Source organism: Aythya marila (assembly GCF_965140915.1).
Source record: "Aythya marila genome assembly, chromosome: 16".
In the NCBI taxonomy this organism is placed as follows: domain Eukaryota; kingdom Metazoa; phylum Chordata; class Aves; order Anseriformes; family Anatidae; genus Aythya; species Aythya marila.
Window position 1 is genome coordinate 2,986,476 of NC_139057.1, and position 18,800 is coordinate 3,005,275.

General features: G+C 42.6%; 1 protein-coding gene across 1 annotated transcript in view; it reads right to left on the reverse strand.

Annotated features, from left to right (window-relative positions):
• Positions 1-18: 18 nt before the first annotated feature.
• COL9A3 (collagen type IX alpha 3 chain) overlaps positions 19-18,800 on the reverse strand; it is a 37,887-nt gene continuing 19,105 nt past the window's right edge. The window contains exons 14-32 of the mRNA XM_082773516.1: positions 18,536-18,589; positions 17,716-17,769; positions 16,573-16,626; positions 15,697-15,750; positions 15,340-15,393; positions 14,627-14,680; positions 13,895-13,939; positions 13,393-13,446; positions 12,956-13,009; positions 10,275-10,328; positions 9,510-9,581; positions 7,671-7,706; positions 6,830-6,874; positions 6,194-6,226; positions 5,828-5,974; positions 5,365-5,419; positions 4,334-4,516; positions 3,982-4,059; positions 19-1,954 (exon numbers count right to left, since the gene is read on the reverse strand). Coding sequence (XP_082629642.1) covers positions 1,779-1,954; positions 3,982-4,059; positions 4,334-4,516; positions 5,365-5,419; positions 5,828-5,974; positions 6,194-6,226; positions 6,830-6,874; positions 7,671-7,706; positions 9,510-9,581; positions 10,275-10,328; positions 12,956-13,009; positions 13,393-13,446; positions 13,895-13,939; positions 14,627-14,680; positions 15,340-15,393; positions 15,697-15,750; positions 16,573-16,626; positions 17,716-17,769; positions 18,536-18,589 — 1,356 coding nt within the window. The 3' untranslated portion in view covers positions 19-1,778. The remainder of the gene's footprint in view (positions 1,955-3,981; positions 4,060-4,333; positions 4,517-5,364; positions 5,420-5,827; positions 5,975-6,193; positions 6,227-6,829; positions 6,875-7,670; positions 7,707-9,509; positions 9,582-10,274; positions 10,329-12,955; positions 13,010-13,392; positions 13,447-13,894; positions 13,940-14,626; positions 14,681-15,339; positions 15,394-15,696; positions 15,751-16,572; positions 16,627-17,715; positions 17,770-18,535; positions 18,590-18,800) is intronic.

Genomic DNA, 18,800 nt, shown 5'->3' on the forward strand with positions numbered 1-18,800 from the left:
TTTCCTGTTTATATGCTGGGATTCATCTGATTGTGATGAATTTGATATGCTCCAGGAGTGACTTTCAAAATATAACTTGTAAAAATGCATAAATAGAGCTTAACAGAAAACAGTCTTCATTCAAAATGGAAATGAAAATTGACTGCCAGCAATATAAATCAGTGTTCTGTTAAAGGGGCTTTGGGACTAGAGGCAATAAGAAATTGTCGTGATGCCTTATTTTTCTCTTTTTGCTCTTTTTCTGTTTGTGGTTGTGCTCTTCTTCCTTTATTTTTTTTTAAGGTGATACAGTATAGTTAGGACTTGTAGAACATCAACCTATTCTGTTATTTTAATGACTAGAGGCAAATGTATTCTTTAAATGTAAAAAGGAATTAAAGGTACCATATTATAATGCCCTTTTTTTTCTGATTAAAAGTTTAAAGGTTATGTTGGTTAATCGAGTAAGTGCATAGTTACAACTGTGCTGCTATTATGGGGTTCATGTTTGCCATGCATAATTTAACATTCATCACTCTAAAGAGTAATGTAAAGCTATTACCATTGTTTTTATAGTGGTGCATTACTTTAATGCCTCTCACACAACTGCCCAGCAGTTTCTTGTACTGGTAAGTCCAAAAATGGCACATTATAACCAGCAGATTATTAAATGCACAAACTATTTTAGTATTTAAAGATTAATATGTCTCTATTGTTCATAAGCTTCAGCATTTAGGGCAGAGATAGACTATTGTGTGAGCTGAAAGTGGCTTTATTAATTTTGGTGATAATAGATGATGCCAGCAGGTTTTAAAGTACAAAAAGATCTCAAAATAAATACTATTTTAAATCACGGATATTGACAATTTTGCAGCATTTTATTTCCAAACAGTCCTAGTAAAACCAGTTTTGGAATATAGAGTTCATCTGAGCATTTGATGTGTATAACGACACTTATAACAGCACAAAGAAAAGGTTAAAAAAAATCTCCTTTTATTTTTACAACAGTTCATACAGTTGTTTTTTTTTGGCTGAACTTTAGAAGAGCATCCTTTCTTATTTGGGGTTTTATTCACAATTACTGTGCAAATAGCTTACGTAGAGGTCGTGAAAATGCTGTTACTTAACTTCCTTTATTATCATATGGAAATGTACAAAAGCTCTCCCCTGTAAGTTAAAATATATACATTGCACCTTTTGCAGAATTTGATTGCAAGGGCTTAGTATTTGCTATGTGAGATGCAGTCTGAAAACAGACAGCGTATCCATAAGCTATGTTCTTTGCCCAGAATATTAAGATATTCAAATACTGGCTATTTAAATGCCTAACTGCCACTGAAGTAAGTAGCAGCCAGGTGCTTGAATACCTTAATGGTGCAGACGTAGTGCACAAACCTGTGTAACTGAAGTCAGTAGGAGCAGCACCAAGAATTCAATTGCCAAGGCTCAAACTTTTATGCAGAATAGCCATGGTGATCTTTAGGACAGCTAGGGAGATGATGGTGGAAAGGAATGCTTCCTCTCGCAGGTCTCTTCAGCAAAGGGAGAAAGGGAAGGTGAGGTTGTTTAGCAATAAAAATTCTGGAAAATAATCGGGGGAGGAAAAAATACTCATAAAGCATCTTTAATTACAGTTGTCATCTGATGCTTTCTTTTTCATAGAACTGAATGACTGTGTCAAAGTCTCCACTTAATATAATAGAAGGAACATCTGTCCATTTATCACTAGGAAGATTCTGTTTTCTTACAATGCACTCTTTATTTAAATATTCAGTCACTTCTCCACTTCTTGTACTGTTTTATGATTTTTTGGAAGTTGATGCTCCAACAGCTCCCATGCAAGCCGATGTGTCGCATATTCCTGGAGTTCCCTGAGCCCCAATAGCACCAGGAGTACCAGGATCCCCTGGAAGACCGGGTTCACCCTGAGCACCGTCACGACCATTTTTACTAATTCCAGGTACACCAGGAAGTCCTAAACAAGAAGGGGAAAAACATTAAATGAAATATTTCCTGCCTTTCATCTAAAAAAAGATATATACATACATATATAACTATATAAACTTATATATACATATGTAAAAGTAGTATAAATATATATTACTTTTAGAGTTCTTAATATACTTGGAGTGTCTGTTTATCAGACTTGTTACAGCCTGTTGAGTGCAAGGTGTTGAATAAATTTGGCCTGAATCTGGAGTACATGTGTTGGATTTTTTCAGGGTATCTTTTGGTTTACTGGAATTACCCGAGTACAGCTGAAGGCAGATGTTTAGCATTGCACTTTTGTCACTGCATGTGTCTGTTTTGACTTTTGCTGACCAGTGTGTTTACCTTAGTGTGTGACTTCATGAATGACAATGGTTAATTTGTAATCAGAATTATTTTGCAGGGTCTCTGAAAAGTTAGCTCAAGGGATGCTCCCGCTGTGTGAGCTCACAGCTTGCTGACTGTGCCAATAGGAGCGCTTGTGTCTATCCCTACTTCCCAGTCCCTAGTAGGAGGCAGCGGCATTTTGCTGCTTCAGTTCATTGCACCTCTCAAAGTCTAATCATAATTAAGACTCTGAATAAGGGAAAGAGAGTAGTGAGTGATGACACAGAACCTCCTTGGTACTACAGATAAGTAACTTCCTGTATACCTGTGTCTAATTTCAAAAATTTTCTTAGGGTGAAATACATTTTGTTTATTGGCAAAAACTATTTTTGCTTTGGGCAAACTTGAGCTATTCTTTTTTTTTTGACAAGTTATTTCTATAACAAGAAGCTACTGAAACTTTTTTCAATACTGTAAAATAAGATTCTGTTTCCTCAAAGGACAGCTATATGAACAGATGATCTATAAACCTGCATTCTCATCTTAATTGCGATAAAGAAATGGTGCCTGACTGTTTTCCTTAATTGCATCTACTATTCTTATACTACATCTTACATTTCATGAATAGGACAAATGCTCTCAATATCTAATATATAAAAATAGCATCTTTTTACTTGCTTTGGAAAAGAAGATATTTATGTATTAATGCAATTATTCTATGGAAAAATCTGAGAGAAATGAATATATATATTCTGTTTTTATGAAACTATATGGATGCAGAGCCTGGTTTTAGTGCTTGTAACTTATTCATTGCGAAGATGTAATCACAATTAGAAAAACTGCTTTAATAGGCAAGCAAAATAAAAAATATACTTTCAAACTTTCTAATAGATATTCATTAATTTGCAGAAATGAATCTTTGAGTCCTCTGATAAAGGATTTATGGGACTATAGCCAAATACAGAGCAGTAACACCACTGTACTCTACAGCTGTAGACTAAGAAGTTATATTTATTTCTGGCAAAATGAAGTAACATCCCTGATTTCTCTGCAGAACTTGTTTAAGCCAGAGACATGAATTCAGTTTTGCAGGACTATTGCTGCTAGTCCTGCATGCTGTTTTCACTGCAGGCAGTCTGTATCAGAGCATTGCAAAGACAAATGTCCCTCTAGACCCAGAGTGCAGGAAACAGGCAGCAGGAATGATTCTAATCTGAAGCCAGAACCTCGCTGGTGTTACACACCTTTAAACCAGATGATAAGTAGTATATCAGCTAAGTGATTATTATGTATGAAGTGCCACTGACAATAATAACCTGCTGATACTGGCAACCACTTGAGAGTAGTTCTGAAAGGTCCTGACCTTCAAATCTATAAAAGCTCCTGACCTTTCACAGCCATTAGTGGAAGGAACCAAGAACAAATGAGGAGTCTGGTTGTCCCAGCTGCCTTTTTTCTAAAACATTCTCCAAAACATTTAGGACTAGATGGGAATGGTGCAGAGAGGGGATGTACTAGTTAAATTCCACTGTTCAAATTGTGTGCACCTGCTGTACCCAGAGGAAAACAACCCTACTGTAACCGTTACATGGACAAAGGGACTACAACATAGTGCCAAAAACATGCAGACCTGTTCTTTTGCCTTTACTTTAGTTATGGTTCATTAAATTATTTGCACAGCCTTACCTTGAAGTCCTTGATCGCCGTCGGGTCCATCGATACCTTGTCCAACGGGTCCTTTATCTCCCTTTTCACCAGTGTCACCTTTAATCACAAACAGACAATTTCAGCAAAGAGTTGTATACAGCAGCCAGATCTGAGGACAGGGAGGGAAAAGATGAAGAGGAACTCAAAATCCTCAGGATACTACTAAGATCTCTGCTCGCATTGCATCCTAAAAGGTGCGAGCAGAACTGCCCTCCAGAACTCAGGCTGCCAAAGGCCTGATTCATTCCTCTCCACTGCTGCAATCAGTACAAGTTTGTCATTTTGTTTCAGTGGGCATCAAAGAGAAAGGGCTTGGTTCAGCCTCACTTACCTCTGGGACCAGGATCCCCGAGCTCTCCTGTTGGCCCCCTGTAGCCAGGAGGCCCACGAGCACCGGGATGCCCAACGCTTCCCGTAGCCCCAGGAGGACCGGGGGGCCCAGCTGGGCCAGGCCGACCCGTCATTCCTGGAGACAAGGGCTTCCTCAGGTTAGCAGCTAACTGGGCAATTTGATCTGAAAAAGGAAAAAAAAAAACAAAACACACCTAAATTAAAAACTGCATGTCCAACATTTTCACCCTTTGCTCAGCTAATTATCATTTACCCTCAAATGTGCTTAACTGAGGGAACAGTTGAGAACTGGGTATCTGGCAACAAAGCAGAGATGCACGCTTGTGCAGATCTTGCCCCCTGCCACTCCTCCACACTTGGAGCTTCTGGCAGGAAGCAACTAAACACTGCAGAATCTGTCCTGTCAGCTCATCCGCAACATTTTAATATCCACTGAGGGAGATTTTGGTCAGAAATCTCTAGGTGTTTTAAGCCATTAATATTTTCCTGGTTCCTAAACCACTTAAAAAGATAATGAGTGTTCTGGAAAAAAATACTCAAAACAAATTTTCTGAAACAAGCAATGCTGAACGTAATCTCTAAAAGAAATACATTAAGTTCAAAGAAAGAAGGCCTCTTCTTGGGAGCTGGCACCTGCCTGGTGCCTGCTCCAGGGAGGCACAGTGTGCCAGGGAGAGGCAAGCTGGAAGGAGGAGGTAGGAGCTGAAGCGCAGAACGATGCAGGCTGGGGGACACACTTGCCCACGTGTACTGCCAGCTCTGTCAAAGATTCTTTCAGCATGCTTTGTGTATTGCCCTGATGAATCATTTAAAAAACACTAATTTCAGAATAATGAGACAACCCAGACAAATGGTGACCTCCTGAATAATTTCTCTACATTAAACATCAGCACATTTTTCCTAATTAAAGTAGAAAAAATAACAGATCTCAGCAGCTGTCTTATGTTTGGGATCTCCTCATCTTCAGCTAAATATGGTAATTGAAGTGAGTTTTCTCCCAGTAATACTCACCATTTATCATCTCCCCGCAGAGTTCTCTTATATGTTGTTCACTGGCCTCTTTGCCCTGCAATTAACAGAAGAATGTTGCCTTATAAAAAGCACATTGTTGATAATTATCACTGACAGAAGCTTCAGGACATGAAACTCATTTCCAGCAGCTCAATAAGAAGCGTAGGATCCTGCATGAAGATGAGTTTTTGTTCCTCCTCTTCAAAAGATGATGGCTTCAATTTAGGAGCTTTGTCACAACATTAATGGCAGAAATTAATTTTAATGTTTAAGGCCAGATATTTAATCTGAGGCTTACTTGGCCTTTCCTGAGTAATTAAACATGTTCTGGACTGAGACAGAAGCCTAACATTTGAAGTACTGGTTAGGAATTGTATATTTAAACTTCTAATTCACTTTTGCAATGACCACTGTGACTTGCAGCCCCTTCCAATGGATGCAAATAACACAAAACAATACTTACAGGAGGCCCAGGTTTTCCCGTGATGCCAGGAACGCCTTGCTCCCCCTGATGGCCCATGGGCCCTGGGTGTCCTGGAATCCCTGGAACTCCAGCTGTCCCGTTAGGTCCCTGGACACCTTTGGGACCAAGTTCTCCTCTTTTTCCTGGCTGTAATAAAGAAGAAGAAAATTAAACAACGCAACACGAGACATGGTCCATTATTTTCTCACGGGGATTAATTAAGCCTTTCTTCAAGTCTGTCTAACTGATCAGGCTGACCATGTGTGTTTAGAAGATAGTTTGTGGAGATACATCATGGAAAGATACAATAACTATGTTTATAAACAAAATGTTACTGGGCACAAGTCTGCAAGGCCTGATACATACCTCTCCTTTTTGGCCAGGGGGACCATAGGGACCCTGTTAGAAAGGAAAGGGAGATATGAAAGAACAATCCTGCAGAAAACATGCATCCAAACTCAAATCTCCTGCTCTGCAAGATGCAGGAAGCAGTGATGATGTTACACACGTGTTGGTCCCTAGCAAAGTGGCCAGGAGGCCTGATCCAGCCCTTACACGACTGGACCCGGCACCCTGACACTAACAGGCTGCCCTGGGTGGCAGCACTGAACGCAGCCTGGCCACTTCTCCAGATGGACAAAACCTCCCAGGGACAGAGCAGTGCCCATGGCGCCCTGCTGCGCTGAGGAGCAAAATGACAAAAAGTGCTGACGTGCCGCAGCTCGGCGAAGGCCACACCATCTGGCTACCCAGCCAGTTCCTCCTGAAGGGACTAGGGGAGCTGACGTGCCCAGAATATTATGGCTGGAAAAATCATAAAACCATAGAATATCCTGAGTTGGAAGGGACCCACAGGGTTGGGTTGCCTTCTTTTTGCAGTCAGTGGTCTGATGATGGTGGTTGGAGCTCTTGGATGGTTAATTCTAACTGATCTTATTGGTTCTTGAACCACGGTTCTCCAGACCCCTCTATTATCTGAGAATTCAATGCAAGGACACCTACCAGTTCTCCTTTGTCACCTGGGAGGCCATCTGCTCCAGCAATGCCCTGAAAGAGAGATAAAAGAATTAACGTGGTGACAGCAGCGCGTGCAAGTCAGGCGTCGGAGGCAACACAAACCACTGCACTCTCCTTATTACACGGCGATTAGAGCAGATGATGAACATCGTTATGGCGACTATATGGCTTTAGAGAGGAAGTTATTTCAAGACAAACAGAGGTCAGCTTGGTCTTTGCCTTAGCAACACAACAGACCTCACAGGCACTGAAGCTGGTAAACAAAACACGCAACGCTTGTTGGCAAAGCACTTGTTTTCTGCAAAAACAACATCAGGCATTGCTAAAACAACGTCAGACATAAGCTATACATTTGATGAAAACTGTCTCAAAAGCTCATCACTGAGATGGATCCAGCTGTGGAAGCTAAGCAGCACAAAATAAAAGATTAAATTAGTCTATTAGCCTGCCAAGCTCCGAGGCTAGGACAAATCCTCTCCATTAGTCACAGGAACAGCCCTGGTGAAAAGCTGAGCTTCCAAACTTAACTCAGGAGGAACACTAATGTGAGGAGCTTATATACGGCGTGCCTTATGGTTACAAAATAAACAAGAGTCCAGCATTTTTATTGCTGCATTTTCTTATGTCTCCATCAGAACAGACTATATCTCTCTTGCCAGCATCAAAAAAATAGAACAAAAAGTGTTTTATTGGTGTCTGCTCCTGAATACTTTAGTTTGAGGGAAGGAAAAGCAGGCTGTGGTCTCAAAGGCTGCACCTCAGCTATGGTTTGAATGTCTCTGTTGACTGCAGCATGAAATTCATCACAAAGATCAGCTACACTTACCTGGTTACCTTTGGGACCAGTAACACCGGTAGGGCCCTGAAAATAAGTAAAAGACGACAAATGAGCTCAAAGTGCTTTTCTCCTCACCCTTCACACATTCATTCACACAGCAAGGGGCTGGGAAGGAGCCTGCTAACTGAAGTAGGAGGGATCAAATCTCATTCATATTTCTCAGAAATAAAGGGATCGTGAGCATCCCTGTTAGCCTTGTAGCGCACTCTGCAGTCACCAGTGCGTGCTGTAGGGCAGGTCCTCAGCCTCATCCCACCGCAGCCCAGGCAGGATCCCACTCAGGCCTGGTGCTCCTCTCCTCCCTGAGTCCTCATCCTTCCAGGCCCTTCCTGAAGTGTTTTGGCAATGCACTGCTCCCCCCTGCCTAGCGTGGGTTATCCACACTGACCTTTTTTCATACCATCTTCCTCTGTTTCCTAAATGAAGCTAAAATTAATTCTGTGCTTTACATCATAGTCTTTTACACCCGTTTCACAAAACTAATCTTTCCTATCCATCCTGGGGCAGGAATTCTGTTTTTCTTCTGCCCTTCTGTTTTTCATCATTGTCATCTTGCTATCACGACTGAAATAGCAACTTTACAAATCTGCATATTAAAAAGTGAGGTCCCGAATGGTGCTGGTGGGTGACTGATCTCTGCCTTCCACACTGGATGATGTCAGAAGGAAAGTGAATTTACTCATGGTATGAAATAAATGAGAACATTCATTTTATATTGAGAACATTCATATTATGTTTTCTGGGGTTATCCTAACTTGCTGCAGCATGTTTTCCTGGGGAAAACTGTTAAAGAACTGGGGGCTTAAGAAACAATGAAGAATTACATCTTAGAGTAATTACATTTAACTTCAGAGCCAGAAATAAAGCCTAGATTTTTATTTGCTCCTGGCCCCCCTTTTTTTTAGGCATAAAATGTTCTCTCCCTGTGCTCGAAGCAGCTTTCTGGATAACTGGCAGCTCTGTGCAGGGGCCTCTGACCCTCTGAACACACATTTTTCACCACAGCAAAGCTATGAATTTGGGCAGGACCCCACGGCTCCACAATGACCCTCCTGTTTTACACTTCTAGGCTCACAGTCCCTCCGACTAAGGGGCTTTTTTAAACCTGCCCGGAGCCTGCACAGAAGGGTCTTTGTGAAATCCCCGTGGTGCCGCAGCGATCGTTTACACAGAAACTTCACCTTAAAGCTGGAGTCAAGGCTGCTGACGAACACACAGCTACTGTTCTCCTGCAAGCCCTGAACAAATGCCATTCACTCTGCTCTGCTGGCTTCTTTTAAATGAGAATGAATTCATTTAAATAAAAAGTTGGATTTATTCTGAGGTGTGGGGTCCAGGTGTGTTGCTGTTTAGAACAAAATCTCTGAGCAAAACGTAATTTAAAAAAATCCAGAAACCCTAATCAAGCATCTGAAAAACAAAAACGCATGAATCAGCTCTCATATGTCCATGTGGAGCTAGTCGTTGGTGAAATAAGCACACAGAGCAGAAAAAACAATTGTCTTTTCTGGCTAGGATAGGATTCCAGAGTCTCTTTTAAGCAATCCATCCTGTCTAAAAATAGTGGGAGTTCCTGAGCTTAATTGGAAACAAGGACAGGAATATGAAGTGAGACAAAAGAGGGGATGCATGAATTCTGTTCCCTGCCATCTTGGTCTGCCTTGGGCATTCAGCAGTTAAAGGGTGGGCTGGGATGCCCCCAGTGGACCAGCCTTTTACCAAGTCTACTTGTGCTTGATGTAATGACGCCAGCTACATCGTGTCTGTTATGCTCTGATTTCACATCACCCACACAGGAATTAGGTACAGATATTATCTTCTCCTTACCCTGTCACCAAACTCTCCCCGAATTCCAGTTGGACCAGGAAGGCCAGGTTCCCCACTGGCACCTTTAGGACCCTGTTAGGAAAACAACAAAAAAGAGAGTTAGAGCTTAAAGTGACAGGAAACCCTGCACATCTTGACATCCCTGAGTTCAGCAGTACCCATAAAAGGTCTGAAAGGGTTGTTTGTCTCAGTTCTTCCCTCTCCTTGATTCCCCAGGACCTAGGGACCGCTTGCATGGTTGGTACAACTTTGACTTCTGCCCCACCATGCGTCGCAACTGGTCGACCACACTGACAAGGTGCTCCAGCCTTCTGCTGGTAACTTCACACCTGTAACCCCTGATCGAGATGATCTCAGATGCAAACACCATTTCTGAGCCTGTTCACAGGGGAATGGAGAGTGGTTGTGAACACTCCTTTGGAGAGGGCACGAGGAAATAGAGCCCCCAGAGCAACAGAGGGGGAAAGGAGTTCACTGAAGAAATACAGGCTGAGGGTGGAGAAGACAGTAAGGTGTCCTCACGTAGATCAAGCTCAAACCCTTCTTATATAAAAATACTAAATATCACTGGTTCCAGCAGGCAGCTTATCTGGTCGTGTTCTTTCTACTGCATGTGTTACAAAGGTGGTAACCTGGTCCTGGCAAGGTGAGACATTTCTTCCCATCAGCTGTTGCCACCAAATAATTGCCTTGCCAAATGTTTGCAGGAAGCAGCAGCCCACCAGAACGGGATGCACGGCAAATTGCCCTGGTCAGCATACCAACCTGGAAGCCTCGGACACCAGGAGCTCCTATCGGGCCTTGGAGACCAAGTGGGCCCTGCAAAGAGAAGAATAAGCTTTGGTAAGGAGCCATTCAGGGCCAGATGTGTCAATTGTGCAGTTAAATTGGCTCAATTCTACCAGACAGAAAGTATGCTGTGACGTACTGCAGAACACTCTTCCCAGTGGCGTTGCTGATACAGCCATTACAGTGGTGTTGGTGTGAACTGAAATTTGTATTTTACTAAATAAAAATAATGCTGTTAGTAAAAATATGATTTTGTTACCAAATAAAAATGCTTGTCTATATATATGCTAATGATTAGGAACATACCATACACCTGAATAGTACAGATCAGTGTCAGCAAAAGATGTAGGCACGACAGAGCACAAACAATATACATTAAAGGGGATCTGCTATCCCAATGTTCTGCTTTTGGTCGATCCAGTTCTGTAAGGAACTGCTGTAAAATGGGCTGCATGCACTTAGACATGAAAAATGACAATTGCATCCACTTGCTTGGACCATTTCACAGCCATCTCTGCAGTGTGAAGGGACACAAATCAATTCCAAACTGGCTGCTGCAGATGGAGGATCAGTCAGCACAGCCTGTCCACTGTACCCAAGAACCCAACCTTCTACTGGATTGCAGCAAAGGTGTGCCCTGTGCAAAATGGCATCGGTATTTTTTCCCTAAGTATTTTTTCCCTGATTGTTAGCCCTACAAATTCACACTGGTATCTGAACACCCAGTGTTTCACATAATTTTTTTTTCTGGTCATCACCAAGAGGAAGAGGAAATCCTCTTGTGATGTGTGACTCGATGTACAACCTAAACCAGTTGCCCTTATCCCTGCCTGGGTCTTGAGACCAACTGTGGTTGTAGCTGTGTACAAAAAACAGGGTTTGTCCAGAAGGAGCCCATCTGCTGGAACAGCACAGCATCATCTTCAATGAGCCAGACGACTGCTCAGGTATGTCTGTGGCTGCTTCTGTTTTCTGCTTGTAGTTTAAAGACAAACTTTAAGAATTATAGACAGAGCTCTAAGACAGTTACATTAAATTATGTCAGAAATGACTCTCTTGTACTCCTGCTTTAAAGTTGTGGTACCGGATAAAATCTGACAGCCTCTGAATGGGAAGAAACCCTTGATTTGCTGTGACAGATTCAAATTGTTCTGAGCCAGACAGTCTTAACACAACACTGGACAAATCCTGCATCTCTCTTAGAACAGCCTAGGCTTAACGACATTTCGTATAAATTAGAACTCTACCAACACAAATCAGAAATTAGAAAGAAGCATGGCTCAAATGCTATTGCATCCATGTCAGAAGCCTGCACCAATGTAATCAGCTCAATTGCATTTGTTCTTTAGCTATAACAATCCAATACCTTGTGTGGGGCTGGTGATTTTGATGAAAAATTGCCAACATAAAAGCAAACATTATTAATTGAGTTTATTTCTAAGGCTGATTTTTTCCCTCTCCCTGGCCATCTAAAGAGCAACTGCTCACAAACCATAAATCATTATACTGTTCAATTTCTTTCAAGTGGCACATACCAGAAATCACGTTAGACCTGCTGTAGGCTTCTGGATTTCAAAATGAGATTAATGAATGAAAATAAAATAAAAAAAAGCCCAACAAAACCACTGGAAGGTCAGGTCCAACCACAATGGCAGCACTAGCTGGGGAATGAGAAAATAAATGGTACCCTCGAATCTTCAGTATTATGAACAAAATCAAGTTTTTATCATCCTTATATCACTTTTTTATGATCCTTGCTGTTCAGATGGGACACAACAGGCAGCCATGCAGTTATTTTCAGGTTTACATTGCAACTCCCGTGGCTTTTTATTTCTTTAGCTCTGGGTTGATGCAAGAAACGCAATGAATGTGGGAACAAAATGCTCCATTGAGGACCACACTGGTTTCTAGCCCAGAAGTTTCACAAAGCTGTCAGTTCAGAGAGTAAACACAAAAACTGCTAGAGCTGTACATGGGTTGGTTTCCTAGTGGCTCACACCTACAGGCTCTCAGCAAGATAAAGCTGCTGCAGTATTGGGGGTGGGTGATGAAATGTGTGAGCAGATTCCCACCTGAAAACTGTTTTGGCTTTGCACCGTATGTTTGAGAGCTTCGGGGTGTTTTCAAGCAGTTGTGAAAAGCTTTGCAGTTACGTGCCTTTCTGGCAAAAGATTCCCAGCAGGTCTACCAACTTTTTAACATGTTTTAAGTTCCTGTCATTCAGGGTGGCAATTTGCAGGCTTTCCAGTGCTTGCATGGGTTTTGGTTTTGCCATACACCTCTACTGCTCCAAGGAAAGTGATACAGGAATGGGACAGATTTCATATGTTGGTGGCTACGTACATTGAAATAGCTTAACAGTTTTGCTTCATTAGCAACTGGCATTCAGCTCAGGCTGAACTTCATTATCACTGTTTAATCAGGGATCTGCTCACTGCTCAGTCTCTCCTCACTAACTGCTTGGGCAGCTTCAGCTTTCTTTGCCAAAGGAAATTGAAGGAATCGCTTTGCATTTGCACAGGGCTGTCAGCAAGAGCAGAATCTGACCATTTTACAGGATCATAATTCCTCTGCTGCTGAAAGTCCCCAGGGACAATACAATTAGAGAATGTGGCTCCTTTAGTATCTGTTTGGTTTACAAGCAGCGTTGTACTTACAGTTGCTCCTCTGGGTCCCGGCAGACCTCTCTCACCAGGAATACCGACATCGCCCTGTCAACCAACACCAAAGTCAGACATGTCATTTGGGAGCAGCAAATCCACCTTCCCCATCCCATTGAAGAGCCTCAACGTGAAATCTTGGATCCCAATTATTTCAATCCAGTAGGTTACACCACCTGCCTTGGTGGGCTTTGACCTCAGTGTAGTATCTGTGCATGGAGGTGACCACACGTGCTGGGTAGCTCCTTGCAAGCATAAAACTGCCTGCGACTGCCCATCACCATGGACCTGCATGGGTTATAAGCAGCACAGCACCTTTCTTGTCACTAAAAGCTTTCTTTCTGCAGAGGAGCAGCGTGTCAGCTCCAGCTTCACAGTTTGCTTTAAAACACTCAGCTGAGCTCATGATAAATGTAAGCGATGGGGATACGTACAGGGATGCCTGGCTCTCCAGAGGGACCTGCCTCTCCCATCTCTCCAGGACTGCCCTGCAGAGGAGAAAGCAAACACTCTGTTAGGGAATAGCTTCAGAGATTCATTTCTGTCCTACCTACAGCAACAAGCTGGAAAACGGAGAAGGAAGTTAAAACATGAGTCAGGAAGCAAGAAAAGCTTTAAACTTTTACAGTTTCAGGACAAGAAGAGAAAATTAAACAATGGGCATTTAAAGAACAGGTGACCAGTATGTCCTGTCCTGGGACCAGTGGCCAGGGAGGGCTGTGAGCTCCAGGACAGTGCAACCATACCCCATCTCAGGCTGATGTGGTCCAGTGAGACAGGGATGCTCTTTTGGAGCCACGTTTAGGGTGCCCATTTAAGTCATTGCTGTGTCACCTTTACGCAAGGTTCCTGGTATTCCTGTGGGCTCCGATCCCCCTTGCTGTGACAGGCTAATGGCTTCCCCACCAGAACCCATCATTAGAGACATTCACTTACTGGTTCACCCTTTGAGCCTTTAATACCTGCTCTTCCAGGCAGTCCCTGAAAGAAAAAAATGAAAGAAAAAATAAAAAAGCGGTGTCAGAAGAAGTAAAGTTATTAAATTTGTTATTCTGGTCTGACTTGACACACAAGAAGCAATGTTTGCTTGAAGCAATGGAGGATTTACATTTCTGCAGCTTTCACCATGAAAATGATGCCTTCAATTTTTGTCTTGTTCACTGTCCTAGCTGCTCTACATACATTGCTCCTTGACAGTCAGAGCAAAGAGGAGGAATATACAAATAAAACAACAGCAATAACATTCTCCACAGTGGAAACCTCCCTTGAGGGGTGTTCAAAATATTCTGTAAGACAGAAAGAAAGGAATACTTTACCTCTGTTTAAATAGTTGAAAGATAAGAGACATTAAATATTTTGCCAATAAGCACTAGTAAGTCAGGGGCAGAGCTCAGCATACTCTTGAATCATGGTCACTTGTGCCCCAGATTTTATCTCCCTGAGTAAGGGATGCACATCACTGGTATGGGAAAGAGAAAATCCCATTCAGACTTAGATTTTAAATTGGCCCAGAGTGGCCAGAAGCCAGGGTATTACTATTTGATGCTACTCCAGATTTTTCCATCCTGTCTTGTACACTGCTCCCCATCCGTATGGTGGGGAATGCACATTTCCTCTTGGTTTAAAAGGGGCCCTTTGAAAAGATGACCATCGAGGTGCCATACTCACAGGAAGTCCGTTTGGCCCCTTCTCTCCAGGAGCACCCATGCGAGCTGCATCACCCTGTGGATATTGAGAGGTTAGCAGGGACCCTCTGCTACTGGAAAGTGGTCTGACACAGGCAGGGAACAGATTCCTATAGAGACATTTGTAATCTTCTCCCTCCCTGTATGTGCAGGACCTGTTGTGCCTACAGGAGGTGGACACCCACTGGACACAAAGGCTGTTGGGTGCTCAGAGCTCCCAGGTGTTTCCCAAGTCCCCTCGCAGCTCCCAGCCTCAATAATCCCAGAACTTTCATTCCTCTGCAGCACATGGTGCACGTTCCTGTGGGATCGCTGTTCAAAAACCAGGCAACTAGTACCTGACAGCACTTTGTCTACAGGCAATTAAAATAAACAGATGCCTCTGCAGACAGCTCTGAAAGGCATCTCTGAAGGCCCAAAGTCAGCCAATGGGAACCATGAAGTATAGGGGCAAAACTGAGTTTAGATCATATGTTCGTGGCCCATATGTGCATCTTCTTTCTTTAGGGAATTTCCTTGGGATTAATTAGTATAAGCAACTTCACTCTTCTTCACTAGTTACACTGTTGGAAAACTCTCTAGAAGCAAAAGCTTTCCAGCAGTGCTTTTTCTTGACAAGCATCAGAAGCTTTGCAACTCACATGGGACATTAACAGAAACCTTTCCTGCACAGTGTGTAAGTAGGATTTTACAAACCTTCTCACCATCGAGTCCAGGAGCTCCATCCCGTCCATCCTTGCCTGGTATGCCCTGCAACCATACACAACGCAGGTTAAGGTTACAAGGCAGATACTGGTTTGCAAAACACATTCACAAAAAAAGAAGCTTTTGGCACTGGGTCCATCTCCAATTGTACTGGGAAATGGGGAAATTTTTCATTAAGAGCAGTGCACCTAGAGCTCATTCCAATCAGGATTATTCTGAAGGTTACATAGACCCACAGAGCAGAACCTTGATAACAAAGACTTTATGATGCAAGATTTCTCCTATCATGTTTTATCTTGTCATCTGCAAGCAAGAGAGTGAGATTTACATCCTGCTTAATTGACTTACAGGTTCTCCTATGAGTCCACGTGCCCCTGGGTTTCCTTTTGGTCCAGGTCTACCCTAGAAATCAACAATAAAGCTTGTGTTATCCAGGACACAACCCTTACGAACAATCAGTAGACAAAAATAATACTCAAACTCCTCAGGGACATTTCATTCACTCTGCACAGTCCCCTGTCCTGTTCATATAAGTACAGTGGTTCCTTCAGCACGCACCAGAAAACTGAGCCCTGGTGGGGCTGCGGCACCTGGGAAAATTCTTGATTGTTTCTAGTGATGGGGATGAAAGATCTTATCTCTGTGCTCAGGGCTGTAAGAAGCACTTAGGCATCTTACTGCTTAGACATCTTTAGTAAGACTTAAATATCTCATTTCTGCGAGGAATACTTTCATCTCTTTTACCCAGGCTGTTCTTGAGAGGAAATATCTAAGATTAAATATCAGCCAACTAAAAGAATGAATTAAAGGATCTTCTATTTTGAAGAAAAATAACAATTCATTTTACAAATGTAATACATGTAGGAATATCATTACCACTATTTAATTTTTCCTGTTTAAAGTGCCCCCAGTACTTTAGAAGGATACATAAGAAAAATTAGTCCCTGTTTACAGAGAGATAAAATATCAGAAAACACAAAACACTGAGCACAAAACAATCTCCTAGCTACGACTCCAGTTAGCCCCTGCCAACATCATCTCCCTGCACCAACTTCTCAGCCAATAACAAGTTTTCAAATTTTATCATGCTTTAAGAACGGACACTGCAAAGTGCTAAAAAAAAAACCAACAAAATAAGGGGGACAAGTCATAAGGAAGTGCCAGACAGACTGCTTTGAATGCCACATCCAACACTGCAGCAGACGGATGTTTTACTGCACTTACAGTGTCACCTTTAGGTCCTCTGAATCCTTGAGGTCCTTTGTTTCCTTGGTCTCCCTAGGACAAAAGGGGAAAAGCCATCAAGCATCTTCATCACAGCGACAAAGACAAATGTTTCAAGAGTGTACATGATGAAGTTTTTTGTGCTGTTTGCTGGCATAAGCAGAAGAGTGATCGAACACATTCCCCTAGGAGCTCAGCTACACTTTCTCAGTTACACTCTGTAATTCCTGACACTCGGATGAATTGCAGCAACAGCCTTGCAAGCAATCCCACAGGGCAGAGACCATCTTCCCCTTCAATTACTGAAGCATTTTCTTTTACCAGAAACAGGGCAGGAGAAAAACTTTCACGTTTGCTGTCTAGATTCTGCCTGTTGTAATTAAATGTTCAATGGACAGTAAGCTCCTCATTTTCTTTCAGTTCAGATGAATTTCCTCCATAATTGCCAAGACTAGGGAACGGTCCCCAGGGGGTGATACTGCTTTTGGGTCAATACAGATTGCAGCGTTGGCTGCTATAAATAGGTGAAGGTGACTGGTGTGAAGTGGATGTCACATTATCCGTGCTGAAGAAAAACTAGGTGGCAGGCCAGTGGTAAATGTTCTTAGGCCATAATTCTGGAGCTGCAGCCAGTATTTGGGCACTCTAAGGAGGGTACCGGGGTCTAACCATAGGTACGTCTACAGATTGTGTTCTCTTGTGCTTCCTCCCAGAGCTTTGCAAAAGGATGAGGACTGCATCTTTAATACACAACTGACTAATTCTGGCTGTGGCAAAAGTTCTTGTGAGCTGTGGGTACCTAGGCATGGACCAGGCCCAAAGGGGGTAAACTCAGGATAATTCTTACTGATTCTTCCTCACTACTCTTCTGCAGCTGCTGATGCTCAGGGAAGAAAAGAGAGCAATGGAAACGTGGTGAACTTATTCTAGCAGAATTAGCATGGGGAAAGTGGAAAGACATCATGAAATCTGGGTCAGGTGAAATATCACTGCTTTAACTGGGGGGGGGGGGAAATGTGACAGCAATAATCTGATGGAACTGGTATATATTCCTCCTGTTCATTGGCAGTGAAGGGTTTAGTGCAGGAAGGATCAACTTTAGGCTTTGGTTGTGGAAGGTGGGGCCGCAAAGCAGATACATACAGCTTTCCCTGGAGGTCCTGGGATTCCAGGTGGCCCTCTGAATCCAATGTCACCCTGCGAAGAATAATACATCACTGTAAGGCTGGTGTTGGCAGAGGGTAAAGTAACAGTATCCCTACCTTATACCGCAGTCTAAGAAAGCACACAAAACCCTGGAAAGATGGCCCATATTTCTTGATAGTTTGTAATACAGTCCTGCAAAAAAGATCCCCCTCTGAACAAGCAGGTTTTTACTCTGGATCTCCCCACCATTATGTCTGCAATACACTGATATCATTCACAGGCCTGATATCTTGCTAACACACTTGTTCCTAAATAAATGCACGACTTTATCAAACTCAAAACCATTCAGTCTCTAGGCCAATGGTCAAGGGAACCTGGCAAATGTCCAGAACCATAATGAGGCAGAGATTGACCCTGTTCTCACTGATGAGGCTTTCCATGTCCTGAAAATCTTTGTACATCAGTTCTTTGGCTTTTGGTTGTAAAGAGACAAAACAAAAAGTGAAACATTCATGATATATTTCTCTTTTCTTTTTTTTTCAAGATTCTTTAGCACTGTCAGTCCTGCAAGGACAGAATTTTGTCCTTATCTGAATGTTTAAATCAACAGTGGGCTTGACCCTGTCAATTCCTCAGGTCTGTAGACTCATCCTGCCTTTGGATGGTTGTTTTGTTTAGTGGGTGTGCAGGAAATAGACTGAACTTTGCATCTCTACAAGTTCCCCAATGCTCTTCATTCAGGACAAATGGACACCTGCCATCTGGACAGGACAAATTGGTGGTGGAGGGAGAGAAATAAGAAGAATGTTTTTCTTACCCTGTCACCAGCTGGACCCATTGGGCCAGGGAGGCCTCTTAGTCCTCTTGGGCCCTAATTAAGAAAACAAATCAGTTAAAACATAATCACTGTTATAACACAAAATGGTGGAACAGAATGATACAGCTACTCATCAAGACACAAAACCTTAAGACACATGGAGGTGTAGCAGAAAGTTCAGCTTTCCCCCTTCACTGATGATCTTGGAGCAAGTGACACTGGTGAGATACTCCACGTGGACATGCTTTCAGCATTCCTCTTCTCT